At 41.2% G+C, this 20424-nt stretch overlaps 1 protein-coding gene across 1 annotated transcript; it reads left to right on the top strand.

Annotated features, from left to right (window-relative positions):
* Positions 1–2603: 2603 nt before the first annotated feature.
* Positions 2604–8881, top strand: LOC121714144 (coagulation factor IX-like). The gene is made up of 8 exons (XM_042099347.1): positions 2604–2819; positions 3334–3506; positions 3899–3923; positions 4097–4210; positions 5266–5400; positions 5719–6050; positions 7526–7649; positions 8076–8881. The coding sequence occupies exons 1-8, from the start codon at positions 2738–2740 to the stop codon at positions 8639–8641; spliced, it is 1551 nt and encodes a 516-aa protein (XP_041955281.1). The 5' UTR covers positions 2604–2737; the 3' UTR covers positions 8642–8881.
* The last annotated feature ends 11543 nt before the right edge of the window (positions 8882–20424 follow it).

The raw sequence follows: 20424 nt of genomic DNA, 5'->3' as shown, positions 1-20424 counted from the left end.
CTTGATTCTGGTGTTGTTGACGCACAATACCATGCAAGGCACGATCCGTCCAAGGAGTGCAATATCACAAAATCAGCTGGTGCAAGGTTTGTAGTATACGACTTATTGTAGCCTACGGCTTATTATTTGGAGCTTTTTTTCATGGATTACTAAAAAGCTATTCGTTTTGAGTTTCGTTGGAATGAGACACGTGAAACATAGGTAGGCCTATAGCCTAAATTCCGTTTTTGCCCCCATGACTGCTGGTATTTTTTTGTGATTGGAGTAGGAAACCTTGTGGAAAATCAATGTAACTGTACACAGGAGAGCACTCTTGTGTTCAAAACGTCTATGTAACTGTACAGGTGATGCCTGTGTCAGACAGTCAACAGGGCTCTCAAGTTTTGAAGTTTGCAAGGAGTGAGACTTTGTTTCTGTGGGGGGGGGGGGCGTGGCATTGACACAGTGCCACGCCCCCCCCCCCCCCCATCGAAGTACATGAAAATCCTACGTCTGCTTGAACTACTCGTGGCGCCACGCCGCCCCCCCACCCCCCCCATCAACAGACCCACCCTCCCCATGTCCCATCAACCCAGCTTCATGAGAAAGCACAAATTCCATTATTTCAAACACACTGTTTTATTTATTCTAGAACCCTATAGTAAATAATAATAAATAATAATAACGCATCACTGCAAACCTCAATCTGATGCAGGTTATGTAGACCAGCCTTTCTCAAAATTCTTTGACCTGAGGCCCAGTCATTGCAGACTTTGGGGTCATAGGGCTCATCTACACGTACCCAACCCCACTCCCTCCAAATCAAATTGTCATTATCATTATCACAATCATTATTATTATATATTGTTATACATGCACTTTCACTTAAATGTTTTGTGACATGCACATCAGAGGACTGCTTTACTAATGTAAGATATAATTAGTTTCATGACAGTTCACAGTTTCACACAAACATGACTATATCCTACACATGTGGCCACCTAAAGGCTACCTGCTGGTAGGCCTGAGTTTCGTAGTCCCCCAGCGCCGACTCCGGCAGGAGCAGAGAGAAGTCCTCCCTCACCTCGTAGGAGTAGTTAGCGCCTTGGTAGACTGTTGTGTCATTATCATGTAGGTTTTCCATAACCAGCCTAAAACACAAACACACACTCAACTACTCCTACGAGGTGAGGGAGGACTTCTCTCTGCTCCTGCCGGAGTCGGCACTGGGGGACTGCGGCTTTTACCAGTGCACCCTCTGGCCACCTCAGGGTCACTTCATTCCAGTGGGAAAATACGACTACAGCCCACCAGGTCGGCACATGCTTGATTTGACTCTGATGACTCCTCATTTCTGACAGGCCTGTACTGTTGTATTATAGGGTAAAATTAAAAATTCATTTTTGTTTGCTTCTTGAGATTAACTTAGTCCAAATCTCTTCACTAGAGACATTATAAAGAGAAGGTGAGGAAATCAGTAGCAGGAGACCCACATAGACATGCAGGGACCTGCAGCACACACCTGACCGCACATAACAACTAGGGCAATGATGAGTAGAGAGGGAAGCCCAAATGACAGCTATGGAGTTTTGTCTTAGTGTAGAACTCCTACACTGATGTTGGCTGTTATAAATGATCAGAGCTACACAACATCAGACTGTTTAACTCCAGACGGCAGCTGACTGGGACGATCTGGCCCCATGGATCCCTTCCCAAGGCCTCCCCAGGTGTCTTCACAAAGAAAGTGTCCAGAGTGTTCAGAAGTCGATTTCAAAGATGCTCTTTGGTGTGGTGAAAACAAGAGTTTGAAGGAAAGAGAATCCAAGGCTCTCTTTTACAAAATTATATAAAAAGCTTTTATTTCAATGGCTATATCATAATTTATTTTTTAATGTCACATACATCTAAAAGTGAGCTGAGTGACAACCCACGTGATATAGCCATTGAAGGGGAATTCCCCTTTATTTTGTACCATACGTAAGTCAGTGAAAAGGGAGAGTACAAATTACAGCAGTTTAAAAGTTCACCAAATAGGTCCACTATCCATCAAGCAGCATCAGTACCAAACTTGGATTTACAGATAGTCTCCTACATTACTCTATTGTGGGTGGAGCAAGCAGCCAGTTTTTAAAAGCCATTAAAATGGGCCACTGTTCATAAGTTAAAGGCATGGGAGAGAACGTAAGCTGCTAGCTACAAGCTATCTCAGGACTCTCATGCTTCTCTATAATACACTCACAGGCCACTGATTCACCAGACAAAACCCCAGCTCGTGTCAATATTTGCCATGCTGCACAACAGTATCATGCTTGATATTATGTGGTGTTAAAGCTATTATATCCTAATAGGTAATGTTATATGATACATGATGTGTTTACAAATTGGAATACACATACATACAGTACGATGAGAAAACAAAAGATTCACAGTTTAAACCAAAAAAGGATTTGAAACATAATAATTACTATACTCATTAAATATGTTAACCACAGCCAACAAATGCTCCTCTTGCCACAGCACAAGCAGCCTACATTACAAAGATGTCGAGGTGACCATTCCTGTTGTCATTACCACAAATGTTTTATTAAACATTACTGGCAAGACCCTGGCCAAAACTGACCAACAGACGCTGTTCAGTTCATTTCCACACAGCTGGACACAGATACAAGTGATGGCCTTAGGCAATCAAAGTGCTTGTGCTCTTTAGATTGTTTACTTGTGGAGCAAATGATCATCTGTATTCTTTTTTAACTGTTTTATGCTCTTAAAAAGTATGGGAAAGATCTTTCTGTCCCTCCTTGTAGTCTCTCTTTTGGTGGATAACTGGTTTACATATGGAGGTAAGCTTGTTTTTGTTTTATTGCTAATGCCATTTAAAATGAAAGTTTAAACCAAGTAAAAAGCAAACTGAACAACACAGCAAAACATGTAAAACATTATGCAGGGAAGAGTAAATATTTGTTGTGATTTATTTTGTTAAGGCTTCCCGGACTTTGTGACAAAGTGACCAAGGGTTACCAAACGTTGTCTAAACATTCTAATATTTATTGCTTTGTTAAATAGCTGCCATGAAATAGAAGGCAGTCAAGTTTAGTTATTCCTAAACATTTCACTTATTAGTCACTCGGTTCTTTATTTATTATAAAATGCCTGTGCATCTTCAATTTTATAACTATTAATTATGGTTTAAAAATGTATACCTTCCTATTTCCTCAGTTTCAAATTGGGAATGTTATGGAGATGTTTACCCAAATAATTTTTCTGTTGTATGCTGTGGACTGAGATATCACAATAAACAAACTGAATACGCCTCATGAACTCAGAGTTCTCTGTTGTTATTTGTTCCTGTTCCAGTGTCCGTGTTTATGTCGCCCCAGGCGGCGAGTGCGGTTCTGCGGAGGCAGCGCCGGTACAACAGCGGGCACCTGGAGGAGGTGGTGCAGAGGGACAACCTGGAGCGGGAGTGCATCGAGGAGAAGTGTAACTGGGAGGAGGCCAGGGAGGTGTTTGAGGACAACGCCAAAACGGTACACCACCTGTGTGTGTGTGTGTGTGTGTGTGTGTGTGTGTGTGTGTGTGTGTGTGTGTGTGTGTTTGTGGGGGTGGGGGGGGGGGGGGGGGGTGCTTGTATGGTCTTTTTGAGGAAACAGTCTGTCTAAAGCATGACAATAGACAACTATGTCATAGCAAATGCTATATTTTGACAGTAGTTGTCCTTTAGTCAGTAATGTTCCACGATATAGCTGTGTCTTAATTCTATTCTCAAATGGTCCTGATAGCTTCTACAGTTTTAGAATTAAATCATAGCATAGCATAACAACCTGGGCCACATGCTACTGAGCTGCCACAGTGTCCCCTGAGACCTGTTATCACCGGTTCTGGGGGCGTGACACTCTCACTATTGCGTCCCCTTCTGTAGATGGAGTTCTGGACTGGTTATATAGGTAAGACGCCCACCGCATTCATTCAAACATCACTGAGAAGCACCAATAGTGAACGGTTCCCTCTCTTCTCCTCCCATTCAACTTCTAGCACTGATTATTATAAGCTGAGGAATTTATTGTTGTTAGCACTCATTCATACTGTGGTATAAGCAAGCTGTTATTATTTACCATAGATGGGGATCAGTGCGAGTCCTCTCCTTGTCAGAACGGAGCAAGGTGTCAGGATGGCTTGAGTTCCTACGTGTGTTGGTGTCCCTCTGGCTTTGGTGGCAAGAACTGTGAGATAGGTGAGTGAGTCCTGTCTCTTGTGTCTGGGTAAAGAACTGAGTCCTGTCCCTTGTGTCTGGGTAAAGAACTGAGTCCTGGCCCTTGTGTACTGAGTCCTGTCCCTTGTGTCTGGGTAAAGAACTGAGTCCTGGTCCTTGTGTCTGGGTAAAGAACTGTGAGATGAGTGCGTCCTGTCCCTTGTGTCTGGGTAAACTTGGCACAAGATATGAAAACCTGGTAACTGATTAATGTGATTTCACCCAAACTTGAACAGACAGGATGTAAATAAGAGGTAGTCTTATAATGTGAACCCCTGTACCATGTACAGGTTGGAGGTTCAGGATTTTCATTTGAAATGTTGCTTGTTTGTTAAGCTTATAGATGGTTCTGGACGTTGTTCTTTTTCTGTATTGTGGTGTGTATTGACTACCATTTATACTTTAGGGCTCAAGCTGTGTGGGACCAATATGAAAATTAATGTTAGGGTTGTGCAGGAGGACCCAAGTGCAAGACTCAACCAGGCAGACTTACAGACAAAACAGAATTTATTTTAAAACACGAACTTTACATTTAAAGAATTTCTTACATACAGGACTTTGACTAGACAAAGGTCGAGACGATCCGACCAGGAACAGAGAAACAGGAGGGTAGAAATACACAGAGCAATTAACAGAGAGACAGAGGACTGGACGAAACCAACGAGACAATAACAGGGAACAGGTGAGGAGGCAGAAATGGAGGGAAAACAAACAAGACAGGAAGCACAGACCAAATAAGGAGATGGGGCGGAGACAAAGACAGAGGACAGGCAGGTAACACAAAGCACATGGGGAACAGGCAAAAACAAACACAGGACAATACACAAAATGGCCACCAGGGTGGCACAAACTCCAACAGTCCGGGCCAGATCCTGACAATTAAACAATGTCATGCCAGTAATTGAATCTCCCACTGCATTTGAGTATGATATTGGACCTAGTCTCTCTGCATTTGAGTATGATATTGGACCTAGTCTCTCTGCATTTGAGTATGATATTGGACCTAGTCTCTCTGCTCCAATGTTTCTCTCATTAAGAGATTGCTCGTCAGTGTGATGTGGATAACGGCGGCTGCATGCAGTTCTGTGTTGAAGACAAGGTGCGGGGGCCCACATGTGCATGTGCCCCTGGGTACCAGCGGGGGGCGGACAAGATGACCTGCGAGCCACTAAGTACTCGCATCTCCATCTCTCTCTCTCTCTCTCTCTCTCTCTCTCTCTCTCTCACACACACACACACACACACACACACACACACACACACACACTCACTCTCTTTCTCTCTCTCTCTCTCTCTCACTCTCACTCACACACATCACATTTGATTTTGATCACTAAGATGAGATGACTAAAGGCCACTCATAGTGACTGTTTGGCGAACACCAGCTATCAATAAATAACTTTGATGATTTTCTTCTCCAAGCCTCAAAGTCCAAGGATGAGAAAATAAACAGCTGATGACACATTTGTTTGTTTGTTTGTTTTTGTCAGGTCAATACTCCTGTGGTCGAATTGGCAAAACCATAAAGGACAAACTATCTGCAAGATCTCTCACTGTTTCGGAAACAGTCGACCTAAACAAGATGTCATTCAACGGCCACATCAACATGTCCATTCAAACACCCTCTGAGAACAACACCCTTGACCTCTTCAATGACCTAGACCTCACCAATGGCACAGCCAGTCCAGTATCACTAGAGGTCAACAGCACCCAGCTGCCAGCAGTGGACAATTGGACAATTCCTCTCCAACATATCTCCTCGTCCATAGACGAGCGCATCGTTGGTGGAAACGAGGCTACCAGAGGGGCGATTCCATGGCAGGTACGAGGCCTGACAGGCAGATGACTATCATTTGGGGGTCGTGCTACTGTAGCATAGTGGTTAAGGAGCTGGGCCAGGAAAGCTGTGGGTTCAATTCCCGGCTTCCACCGTGGTGCCCTTGAGGTATAGTGGCACCAGGGACAATAGTCCTTGTAATGACTGCTTGTAATATAACTGTATGTGAGTTGGTTTGGATAGTTTGAAATGTGGAATGTGGATTGAGCTTGACAGGGATTTGGCAGTTCAAGGTGTAGAGCAGTGGTTCTCAAAGTGTGGGGCGGCCCTCTCTAGTGGGGAATAGAGACATGACGGGGGGTGAACGGGAAGAAATTATTTTTTTAATAATAATTTTATAATCTTTAATTTGCCTCTCTGTTTTGACAAGGAAGGAAGATCATATATTCAAAACAAAACAGCCACACACAAACAAGTCATAAACAGACCGACATATGAATTAAAGTAACATCTGATCCAGCAGACCGAGACGGGAAATGTAACGTGGGTGTAGTAACGTTACCATTTTGCCGGGTTGATGGGGTCAGGTGGGGCTTGAAAATTCCCCAGCTCCGAAGTGGGGAATGGCAGAAAGTTTCAGAACCACTGGTGTAGAGTGAGGCCAAGTCAAACCAAACGAGGATTGTTATGGTTGTATACTGTTTCCAGACTGGGGATGTGAATACCATAATAACATTAGGCTTGTAAATGTACTTTTATAAAAATACACTCATTACTTATCTATAGGGCAATTCCGCACAAAACTGTCACATCGATAACGGCAACAATGCCATGGTAATTTAGTTGCCGTTATGAACGTGACAGTTTTGTGTGGAATTGCCCTATACCAGGGGTTCTCAAAGGGGTTCTCTGAATTGGTGAGGGCCAATTCAGGAACCCAACATTGACTGAGGGCCGCCAAAGGGGCGGGGGCAGAAAAAAAAAAAAAAACTGGAAAAAATCCCATTTGAAATCATTTTAATGAGCAGGTTACATCTCTACAGTTTATATGTATTGCATTAAACACATTTTAATTCATAACTGAGGTTAAACCTGCCAAAACTTTAGAAAATCTTAAGAATGCACACACAATCCCTGGGGTTCCCTACCCTCAACAGACAAATTTGGGATATAACAGTTCTGGTTGCAGTCCATTTCAAGTACAAACGTATTTAGAACAAACAGTCTGCCTTGCTTCTTATCAGCATAGGCCTTATTCAGGGCCAATTCCAGCTACCAAAGCACCACAGGAAAACCTGACGGCCACAAAACACCACTAAACGGAGATTCATTCTTTTCAAAGCACACAGTACAGTTGTACAGTTTTAACAGTTTTCCAGTTGTTATCAGATGTTATCGCGGGCCGCCAGAAATGTTTCCGCGGGCCGCCATTGGCCCCCGGGCCGCACTTTGAGAACCTATGCCCTATACCGATCAATACTTCAAATACCAATCTTGTAATTTGTCCTTAACTCAACTAGGTGGCTATAATCAACAAAGCCACCAACACCGTGTTCTGCGGAGGATCGCTACTGAGTGATGTCTGGGTTGTCACCGCAGCCCACTGCATAACTAAGAGCAAGGGACCTTTCTTCAGCCGACTTGGTGAGTGGACAAATATGCAGCAATTTCTGAGAGAAGGAGGGATGCCGGTGCAGCTCAGATGTCTTCTTAATTTTCAATTTATTTAGTACAAGGTGCAAAACATACGACTAACCTTGCACCTTGTACTAAATAAATTGAAAATTGAGAAGACATCTGAGCTGCACCGGCGTCCCTCCTTCTCTCTGAAATATCTGTCCTGGCCTGGTTGCACCGGATTGTTTGACAGAAGCGCGGAGAACCCTCCTTTGTCTACTGATATGCAGCAATTTCTGTTTATAACATACACATATAAATGACAACATACAAATATAAATAGGTGTATTATTGACCCAAACACTGAAGCAGACTATTGAGACACCACCTGTTGTTCATGATTCCTGGGTGTTTGCAGGTGATACCTCTTAACAAAATTCTTAACTCTACCAGGGGAACATGACAAGCGCAAGAATGAAAAAAGTGAGCGTGACCACGAGGTGGATGATGTCATCCTCAACCCTCATTACGACGCCAAGAAGAGCCTCTACAACCACGACATCGCCCTGCTCCACCTCCAGACCCCCGTCATCTTCTCCGACTACATCATCCCCATCTGCCTGGGCACCAATGGCTTCACCGAGTTCCTCCTGAGGAACGCCGCCACGTCCCTGGTCAGCGGTTGGGGCCAGGTGCGCTTCGGCGGCCGTGACTCGCCCACGCTGCAGAAGGTCCAGGTACCTTACGTGGACCGGACCGAGTGTAAGCGCAGCAGCAGTGACCACGTGTCCAACTTCATGTTCTGTGCCGGCTACGACACCCTGGAGAAGGACGCGTGCCTGGGGGACAGCGGCGGCCCACACGCCTCCATGTACAAGGACACCTGGTTCCTCACAGGCATCGTCAGCTGGGGAGAGGAGTGCGCCAAGGAGGGCAAGTACGGCATCTACACACGCATCTCCAAGTACTTCCAATGGATCTCCGACGTCACAGGCTTGACTCTCGCCCCCACAAATTGACCAAGGACCCAAACCAAATGTGTCAAACATAGGAATGCAAAATGTCATATTTGACACCGCTTTAGTTAAAGAAATGTGCTGTGTCTTTAGGTAAACAATGTGCAGGGTCAACGGTTGTGAAGGATGCATAAAGAATTGTAAGCTTCCAAAGCATTCCATAGTCTGATGATATTTATTTAATTCAAAATGATTCACTCAAGAGTAAGACAAATAGACAAATAAAGATGTCCTCTCAAAATAGTTTTGTTACTGCATTAATATATTTCCTTTTGATATTTTTGGATATTCACATGAGAATTGTGTGGTAGGAGCAGGCTTAACTTACCCTGGAAATCCAGAGTTCTCGCGAGAGCTAATTTTGCTCAGCAAGTGACTGGCTACGAGTAATGATGCTCATTACCTATGCCCATGAAACCAAGCTGCACCAATCACGTCACCCCCCACCACACACACACACACATACACTATAACCTCCCCACCCCACACAATTAATATACCTTTTTAATTTCTACTATTTAGTATTTACAGTTGAGCTGGCTCTTGAACACAAGACAGTTCATAACTGATCATCAAAATCATTTTATTAGTTAATGACAATAAACTTGAACTTGTATGCGTGTGTGTGTATGTGGTGCGTGCCTAACTTTCCTCGGCACACAGCAAAAAAGCTTCCTACCCACCCATTTGGCTCGTTCACTCTATCATAGTAGCCGTCAATTACCTGACAACACACACAAACAGTGCTACATTCAGATTACGATTCCAGCGCTCTCAGTGAGCCCCTAACAGCTTCAGACTGAGGGTGTACCAGCTAGGGCACTCTCATTATTAAAGCAACACTATGCAACGTACCACGTTTGGAGATATGTGTTCAACTAACTGCAACTGACTCAATCCTCATTTGGAGATATGTGTTCAACTAACTGCAACTGACTCAATTCTCATTTGGAGATATGTGTTCAACTAACTGCAACTGACTCAATCCTCATTGAGTGGGTAGGAGTTTGAGTAAAGTCAGCATGATACTGTGTGTGTGTGTGTGTGATGTTACGAGGAGGCCGAGGCACAGCATCTAAACTAAAGCTACGTTGTCTAGGGTATAATGTTTAGCTGACCTCGGTCCGTAACGTAACCTGAAAGCAATGATTCAACTATCCTGCACACTGGCCCTACGTGATGCAAAGATGCGGAAGTAGAACCTACCGTGTGTGAGAGCAAATGTGTGTGCGTCAGCTTTGGCAGCGCTCCAGCGAGAGGTCACTTACCTGTGGCTCTCGCTGACCCGGTATATCGCTCTCCCTCTTATACAGTTAAGAACTGGCACACACCCCTGGCAAATATTGATTTAATGTTGACCAATATGTTTGTTCTGACTGAAAATGACACTGCCACATGGCTAAAGGTTGTAAGCCAATGTGATAGTAGAAACATGAAATCAAAAAAAGAGGCGTTTTCATCTTTTTTAACATTTTTAATGAAAAATAGCATATCCAAAATTATTCATACCCCTTTTAAATAATCAGTGGAAACATCTTTATAGCATTGATAGCTCTTATAATGCCTATCAAGCCTCTCCATGTCTCTACAACGATTCTAGACTGCACCTTTTTAGCAGCAATCTGAGTTTTGAGGCAGGAATGATTATTTGCCAATTGCCATCACTCTGGCCTTGTGCTCACTTTTTTTGACAGATTGAAGTCTGGACTCTGAGAGGCAGTATGACAGTACTTGAAGCACTTTTCTTCTTTGTTTCTCTACTACAATTCTGTACTCAAATTTTAGTTTACTCCTTTAGATTAACTATGGTGAAGAAATCAGTAGCAGAAGACCCACATTAAGATAGACGTGCAGTGACCTGCAGCACACACCTGACCTGGTAATAACAGCACAAGGGCAATGATGAGTAGAGGGAAGCCCAAGTGACAGCCATTGAGTTTTGTCTTAGTACACTGCTGTTGGCTTTTATATATGATCACCCACAATCACAGCTACACAGAGCCGGACAGTAACGGAGTAGATTTACTTGAGTACAGTACTTGAGTACAATTTTGAGGGATCTGTACTTTACTCGAGTATCATTTTTAGGGAGTACTCATGACTGTACTCAAGTACATTTGAGAGGCAAATATTGTACTCTTTACTCCACTACATTTCTATCCATAACCGTGAGTACCCATTACAAAAAAAAAGGAAAAAAGAAAGATTTTGGAAACCCTCAATTTGTTGTTTCCCTCTCAAACGTGATTGGATTGGGCAGACACCACTGATTGGGACAGCCTATCAGCAATCACCTTCAGCTTTCCGCCAAAGTCAACTCCATGGTCAGATTTAGATAAGAGACGAAACCATGGACGAAACAATGGATGAAAATGCAGCAGGTCCATCCTGGGAATGTGCCAACCTGTGACCCCACCTCGCCAGACTATTTCAATATTCTGAACAAGTTAATGATAGTTTTCGCTTCAAGTGTTTCAATTACAAAATAGTATTTTGTATTTGAAATACGTATTTTAAATACATGTATTAGAAATACTGCCCATCCCTGGCAACATGGTAAAAAGATGAAAATTACTTGATTTTACTTTCAATTCCTTTTACATTCTCCAAGGTATTAACATTAACATTTTTCATAACTCCATGTAGGACATTTCTGTACATAATGTAAGCACTGTGGCAGTAGTAATGCAATATTTAGAAAATGTAGGCTACTCTTGTACTCTTGATACTCAAGTACTTTTAAAAACAAGTACTTCAGTACTTTTACTTAAGTAGACATCTGACTGTTGTACTTTTACTTGTACTTGAGTAAAATTTAGCAAAGGGTATCTGTACTTTTACTCAAGTAATGAAGCTGTGTACTCTGTCCGCCTCTGCAGCTACACAACACCAGACTGCTTCACTCCACTGATCACGAGTCAGACAATCACAAGGAAAGGTAGTCAAAGGGAAACGGACACTTGGCCCACACATAATGTTTCCATATGTAATATAGTTTAAACTTACTTATTAACATATACTTGAATGAGAATAGTGATAACAAAGCAATCTGAGCTGAGTCTCTGAGGGGCTAAGCCTGTTGCCTCTGCTTCAAACCATTAGGAATATCCCTCAAAGAAGTAGGCTAGAGACAAGTGGTGTTTTCATTCATAAAAATTGCAATGTCTGGACAGACTTTTTTTTTTGAACTTCTAGTCTCAATCAATGTATTGTGAAATAGTGCTCTCTGCTGTTGACAAAATTTAGGCCCACACCTACATTATGTATCAGGCCTACCCATAAAAAAAGTTACTGGTACTTTAAACAGGTAATTTGTGACATATAGGCGATAGAATAATACCTTTAGTGTAGGTTATAGTGTATAATTGCCTACGTGGTCTATGATAAATAATTGAATGATCAAATTATTAATGAATAGCCTATAGGCTATGTGTTGAAACAATTTTTCTCAACATTTGATATGTAGCCTATTTCAGACACATTCATTTAAAGAGAAGAACAGTAACTCTGATGAGACTTTCTAATAGCATATTAGTAAACAAAATATTTTATAATATCAATCCTGTCTGCTATCACCTTATGGTGGAGAGGGTGGGAGCTGACCAGCAAAGTGTGACTCAAGTGTCTGATATTCATCTGTAATTCTGTGACATTCTTACCATCTCACTGATTTAAGCCTATATCTATATAATAATCTAATCATAAATAGGCATTGATTTCTGTTGAAATATAAATAAATAAATAAATAAATAAATAAATAAATAAATAAATAACTAGGGCTGTCAATCGATTAAAAAAGTTAATCTAATTAATTACATACTCTGTGATTAATTAATCTAAATTAATCGCATATATAATTTTTGCTGTGAAAGTATTTTGAATATTTAAATTCAAATGAATCATTGAATAATCAGCATTAGTGACATTAAAGTTCAAAAACTCTTTTATTATTATTTTCACTGTTCAAATAATGGCCATAATAATCTATAATATGACCTAATATGTTGAGGAAATAAATTCAAAAGTGCTTCGGGAAGAAGTTTTTTTTTCACATAAGGCATTTCAGGCCACAGATATAACCTAGGGGACACAATGAAAATAAATTAACACTCCCCTCAATGTCAACACTTGCAGACATTGCAAAGGACTTTATTTTCAACACTTTATTTTTATCAACACCATCAGGCCGTTTTTTAAAAGTAAATGTTCCAATCAATGATTCAGGCAGCCCGTTTTCTTCTCTCTCCTTCATTTTACAGTCTAATTTTTACTGATTAGAACGGCTCGGGGTCAAAGGTCATACGGAATCGATTAATCTGCACTAATTTTTTTAATCAGTTATTTTTTCTCAAATTAATTAATCGAAATTAATCAGTTATTTTGACAGCCCTATAAATAACATAAAATAAAATAAAGGAACACCAGCAATCATCAGCAATGAGGAATCTGTTTGGATCTCTAAGTATTACCGTATTTTCCGGACTATAAGTCACACTTTTTTTCATAGTTTGGCTGGTCCTGCGACTTATAGTCAGGTGCAACTTATATATGAAACAAATTATAGGCCTATAACTGAACATGTTTTTACATGTTAATTTATATTAACTGACATGAACCCTACATGAAACATTACCGTCTACAGCGAGAGAGAGCGCTCTCAAATGCACAAGTCCTGTGCACTTTCAGTCAGAGATTAGTGCTTGCTCTATGCCTGAAACACACGTGCATACTTAAATGCTCAAGTTATGGCCAGGATTCTATTTATAGCGGGCCTCAGATTCGGACAAATAAAAGCCAGTATAAGTTTGCTTCAATTTAACTCATAAAAGAGCTCTTCTTAATAATTTATGTTGGTTGGTTTAATATTGTTGCCAATGAAAAGTCATCATTCTACACCATGAATCTCCAACACGTTGCTCTCAAGCTACCAGTCACACGCAGCCCCTTTCTGAGCTAGAGGCTGAAGCAATAACCTACATTTAAACACAATTGTTGCTGCCAGGCATCAGCCTACGAATTTTATAAAAAAAAAGTAAATCATGCATAATTTAAAAAATAACTAAATCTTAGACCTCTTTGGCTCTTATCTCGCAATAAATGGATGGAAATCCCGACACTCTTTCATACATGAAACTTGATAGTGAACCATTGCCATTGGTATGCGCTCCTATAACGAAAAGTATAGGCCTATGTCTCACAGTAAAACGCAAGAAATAATGGCCTAGCTGACTCGAATAGCCTACAAGCCATGGTCCAAATATGCTCTGCTTTGCCCAGTCATAATTTGAGGATGTACGATAGTCTGTCCCCTAAACATTCCTCACCCGTTATCTAGACATGCATGAAAACATTTGAAAACAAAACTCACTGCCATGTAATATTTGATCGCTGTTTTGCTACTAATGATCTTTCACGTGAATATGCACAGAAAGTGAAAGTCTGTTCACGTCCGCAATCGATTATAACGTTCCTCAAATGGAGAACACATCCATGTTCTCTCGCGTTATATTATAGGCTGTCATGCTTCTGTATTTGCAAAATTCCTGAAGGTTCCTGATCGCTAAACGTTTGTTTTCCTTTCCTGTCGATAGCGGTTGATGTAGGCTAGAAGCATCTATAGGCTATAATTTAGCGGTGACAAATCCTGCTGAGAGAGAGAGGCACCCCCAAAGTGGTCCTGCGCGCGCGCGTGTATGTGTGTCTCTGCATAGGGTTCAATTGAAGTCAGAGTTGGTCCGTCCAGTCAATAGTCCCACATTCAGGCCGCTCCATTATTAGATTAATGTCAGGCAGCGCTGTAAAATGTGTGGGAATTTCTCGCATTATGATGGCTAGAGTTGCGGGACTTTTATTACTAGGTCTATGCTCAAAACTTAGTAATAATGTATGCGCAATACCCGCAATCCCGCGCTGACATTTAGGCCCTGGTTTTATGCGCATTTTTTTTCTCTCGCTGTCTCGGAGGTGGCCAGCGATCATTTGTTCTGTTGCCTGTGCCAGTATATCGTCCAAAATGCTTGATTGCATTGCATTCTCCACATTTTTAACTACATTTTCATGTACCACATCAGCTTTTTTGTTAAGTGAATCTTTTGTAAATTGCTTTACAATAGCGTCGGGCACTTGTCAGCAGCTTTTGGCTTGCCTCTTGCCATTCACTCCTTCCTATTCACTCCTTCGTCTTCAACATTCCCTGTAGAATTCTCAATATTTTTGGCCTCAATGTGTCCAGTTACATAGTCTGTCTGTTCTTAGTCTTGGATTTTGTGAAATAAATTTCTAAATATCACCTGCTTGCTGCAACTTCGGTCTGCACGTCCTTTTAAAACCGCAGCTTTTTCTCTCTGCAAGCTGCTGCGGCTTGTCTCTCCACACTGTCCAAAATGCTTGATTGCATTGCATTCTCCACATTTTTAGCTACATTTTCATGTACCACATCAGCATTTTATTCAGTCAATCTTTTGTAAATTGCTTTACAATTACCGTCGGGCCTATAGGCCTATTGCCTGGCTTGCCTCAGCTTCGGTCACGTCCTTTAAAAACCGTCTTTTTCTCTATCATGAGTATTTAATCTGCAGCCAGCTTGTGACTCCATATCGTCCAAAATGCTTGATTGCATTGCATTATCCACATTTTTAGCTAAATTTTCATGTATCATATCAGCATTTTTGTTCAGGGAATCTTTTGTAAATTGCTTTACAATTACCGTCGGGCCTAGGCCTATCGCCTGTCTTACTTCAGTGACGTCTATCTCGTGAGCATTTAATCTGCTGACAGCTTATGACTCCACATCGCCCAAAATGCTTGATTGCATTGTATTCTCCACATTTTAGATACAATTTGTTTTGATGTGAATTAATGTGTAGATCCGAAGTTTGAATGGTAGGCCTGGCTGTGACGTGCAGTCACCTGACATCACCATCAAATTAGAGGATATTTCAAAACTATTAACGTGGACAGCTCCCCTTAAGAGCATCTTAAGAGTAGTGCACGCGCGTTTACGCTACAAGCATGTTCGGGAAACAGTCGGAAAAACCAAACGAACGATCGTGAGATGAATCGTAGAAAACCCTCTTAAGAGCGTGTCTCTGTCGTTATCGGGAAACTGGGCCCAGGAATACAATGTGCACTCGCTGCTTCACCTGCACCGCCGACGCCACCACTTATGGCTCGTTAGACCAATGCAGTGCATTTCAATTTGAGAGCTGACTCCTGCAGCTATAGAAAATGATAAGATCAGGAAGCATTGTCCTTATATGGACGTGGACGTCATATCATAGCTATGCAGATGACACACAAATTTACTTAGCTCTATCACCAAACAACTATGGTCCTCTTGAATCTATGTGTCAGTGTATAGAACAAATCAACACCTGGATGTCTCAAAATTTTCTTCAGCTGAACAAAGAAAAAACTGAAGTAATTATATTTGGTAAAAATGAGGAAAGACTTAGGGTTGCAACTCTCCTTGACACAAAAGGGTTGAAGGCAAAGGATACTGTTAAAAATCTTGGTGTATTAATTGACAGTGATCTAAATTTCAACAGCCACATGAAAGCGATAACTAAATCAGCTTTTTACCACCTCAAAAATATTGTCAAACTCAGAGGGCTGATGTCAAAACATGACTTAGAAAAACTCATTCATGCATTTATCTCCAGCAGGGTTGATTACTGCAATGGACTGTTCACAGGCCTTCCTAAAACGACTATTAAACAGCTTCAGGTGATACAAAATGCAGCAGCTAGGACTCTAACAAAAACTAAAAGAACTGACCACATTACTCCAATTCTTAAGTCCTTGCACTGGCTTCCAGTAAGTCACAGAATTGACTTTAAAGCACTATTGCTTGTTTATCAATCAGTAAATGGAGCAGGACCTAAATACTTGTCAGACATGCTTCAGCAGTACACACCTTCTCGTCCTCTCAGGTCCCAGGTGAAAAACCTGCTAGTAAAACCTACAGTTAGAACTAAACATGGTGAAGCAGCTTTTAGCTGCTATGCGGCTCAGCTGTGGAACCAACTTTCGGATGACATTAAAAAGGCCCCAACTGTAGCCAGTTTTAAATCTAGACTTAAGACCAAACTGTTCTCAGACGCTTTCTGCTAACTGTGCCGAGTTACAAATTCTGAATCTGCCTCGATAATTATTCTACTTTGTCTTTTATTACTTTTTTTTACTACTTTTGCCTTTGTTTTTGCTTACTAATTATTCTTTATTTTTAAATGATTTTACCTTGTGTTTTATGTTTTCTTTTTATTATGATCTTTACCTTTTAACTATTCTTTGACTATATTGCCCTTCTATGCTTTTATTTGTTATTATCGTTTGGTTTTGTTTATGTAAAGCACATTGAATGACCTCTGTGTATGAAATGTGCTATATAAATAAACTTGACTTGACTTGACTTGACTTGACTTGACATGGAAAACGTCTCCAGGACCAGGTCTCAGGTGGTGTTGAGCGCATTTTTGATTTAAGAGTCAGGTGTCAGACATCATATGAAAAGGCATCAGGTCTCAGGAAAACCTCTGTCAAATTTACAGAATTACACAGTCATTTCTCAGACATCAGATGCAAAGCCATGTCTCAGGAAAACCTCTGCCATGTTTATGGAATTACACCATCAGATAAAAATAGGTCAGGAAAATGGTGGCCATTCACCAACTCCTCCTGCAGTCAGAAAACAGGTTTATGCTGGCAATGGAGCAGATGCAGGCCAATATAGCCAACTCCATAAATCAATACAACAAAATACAATAGGGTGGACAGGGACACACAAAACAAATAATTCGAAAGCAAAAATCTATATATTTTTAGGGTTTTACTATATTTTACTCACTTAACTTTAAAGGAAAAGTGTGTAAGAAATGTAGGCTATTTCAATTAATCATAAAATGGCCCTGATATGTCACTGGACATTAAGAAATCATGTTAATTTCAAATACTTATATCACTGACAACAGTAGTCCGGCCAGGATATTGTCATTTAAAAAGTGAAGTTGCAGCCCTCAACTGATGTTGATGTTGTGTTTTGTCATGTCATGTTTTGGCCTGATGCGCCTCCACCTATCTACTAATCACAAAGTCAGTAGTGTTTCGGCATCCGGGTTGCCAGCTCTGCCAGTCAGGGTGGAGGGGGAGGGGATTCACCGCTCTACAGTAATTTGAAAGTGATTGCAGTACCAGTTTTGGCCACAATCTTACATACGGTTCCTTTAATGCATAGGTTCTCAAAGTGTGGCCCGGGAGCCAATGGCGGCCTGCGGAAACATTTCTGGCGGCCCGCGATAAGTACAAGTATTTATATGTATATATACTCTTTTGATCCCTGCATTTATCCCAATCCGTGAATTAGTGAAACACACACAGCACACAGTGTACACACAGTGAGGTAAAGCACACACTAATCCCGGCGCAGTGAGCTGCCTGCATCAACAGCAGGCGCTCGGGAAGCAGTAAGGGGTTAGGTGCCTTGCTCAAGGGCACTTCAGCCGTGCCGGGGTTCGAACCGGCAACCCTCCGGTTACAGTGCTAACCAGTAGGCCATGGCTGCCCAAATAACATCTGTAAAACTGTTAAAGCTGTACAACTGTACTGTGTGCTTTGAAAAGAATGAATCTCCATTTAGTGGTGTAGTGGCCGTCAGGTTTTCCTGTGGTGCTTTGGTAGCTGAAAAGAAGCAAGGCACACTGAGACTGTTTGTCCTAAATAAGTTTGTACTTGAAATGGACTGCAACCAGAACTGTTATATCCCAAATTTGTCTGTTGAGGGTAGAGAACCCCAGGGATTGTGTGTGCATTGTATCCTGGTAAACCAGACCCTGGAATCTTTCAGATTAAGGGTCTGGCCACGAGTAATGAAAATGGCTCAATTCGAGGGGCGGCACCAAGCATGCATTTGAAACTCTCACTGCACGCAGTTGGATAACGCTACGACCAATCACAACAATTCACCAGTGTCAGTCATCAGTGTAGCTCGCCTTTGTCCCGCCTACACCGATTTGATTGGTCCCTCTCGCTCAAGAGATAGAAGAAATTTGGATCATTGCTCGTGGCCAGAGTATCTTGCGGGCACAATTCAAATTGTGCTCTCGCGAGAACTCTGGATTTCCAGGGTATGTGCATTGCAATTTTTCTTAAGATTTTCACAAGTTTTGCCAGGTTTAGCCTCAGTTATGAATTAAAATGTGTTTAATGCAATAAATATAAACTGTAGAGATGCAACCTGGTCATTAAAATTATTAAAAATGGGATTTTTTCCAGGTTTTTTTTTTCTTTTTCTCCCCCCTTTTGGCGGCACTCAGTTAATGTTGGGTTCCTGAATTGGCCCTCACCAATCAAAACTTTGAGAACCCCTGCTTTAATGCATGGTGCATAGGGCATGGCAAAATAGCATGTGCATCCTCTCTCATACAAAGCTGAAAATGATCTAGAAAATGCATGTAAAATGGCCAAGTAGGCCTAATTCTTTTCCTGAATATAACATAGGCTACATATAGACGAATGAAACAAACTCTTTCATAGTCATTTACATGTGATGTGATAACAAGATATGGCAAATAAGGTAGGACATGCATATCCAATGCAGAAAGGCACAGCTAAGCGATATTCACTCTCATAATTTAATTTAAAATTCACACTGAATTAATGAACGGATATGGCACGAGTGAAAGTGGAGTTGGTAAAGAAAACATACTAGATTAAGGAGGAACAAGCTGTAAGTCAGGGGTCTCAAACTCAAATGAGCTGGGGGCCAATTCTGCCAACGTCATCTGATTGGAGGGCCGGCTATTTCTGAAAATGCAATGTTCTTTTTTTCAAATACCACACAAAACTGCAAACAGAAAGTGCAAGTGTTTTTATCTAGTTTTAGACACCTGTGCTAGCAACCTTAGCTTATAAATAAAATAATGATAAAATAAATATTAATACAAATGATAAAATAAATGAAAAACATAAAAACAAGTATGTGTGTGTGTTTCACACCAAATAAAAATATTTCCTCTCATTACTTTTTTAAACCTGGCAAACTAGGCATCAGGGTTAAGAAAGCCATTGCCAACACCATTGGATTTTTATATCAAACTTTCAAAAGGCCATGGCTTGAAAGTGGTCAGAGATAAAGTCCTACTGTAAATGTAAAAATCTTAAAATGTAAAACAAAAGTTTATGAAGGGGGTAAATTTACCCATCTAATTTGTCAATGGATGGCAAGCACCTCAAATTATGCACCTTTCAGTAAATACTGGATGAACATATTTAAGCAGGTTTACTTTCCTTTTTTCATATTACCCACATAACAAATTAACAGGAAAACACCTAAGATGTATACCAACACCTAAGATGTTGTGGTTTAGTAAAAGATTACTACAATATAGGCCTACAATAAAGTATTCTGGTCAAACAGTTCCTATCGCGGGTAATCTGCAGTACCCAGAAGTTCGCATCATATTGCGGGTGACTTTGTAGTTCTTTAGAGCCCTATTTCTACTAGCCCTGCTGTCTGTACCACATCCATTACGGACACTATCATCACGATTACCACTGCAACCTCAACCACTATGTTGGGCAGAGGGTCGAAACAAGCATGGTATGCTTAGTGGACACCGTTGTATACACGCACCTCCATTCACAGACGCACCGTGACTATCACCGTCATAGACGATCGATCATAATCTCCAAAAGGATATTCTCCTTCAGAATTAGAATAGGTGAATAACATCATCACACGTGAACGTTTTTCAACATTTGGTGTAGGCCTATTTCTGCTTAATTTCGGC

Source organism: Alosa sapidissima, chromosome 7 (assembly GCF_018492685.1).
Source record: "Alosa sapidissima isolate fAloSap1 chromosome 7, fAloSap1.pri, whole genome shotgun sequence".
In the NCBI taxonomy this organism is placed as follows: Eukaryota; Metazoa; Chordata; class Actinopteri; order Clupeiformes; family Clupeidae; genus Alosa; species Alosa sapidissima.
The sequence above is the reverse complement of the archived record's forward strand: the minus strand, read 5'-3'. Positions and strand labels throughout refer to the sequence as shown.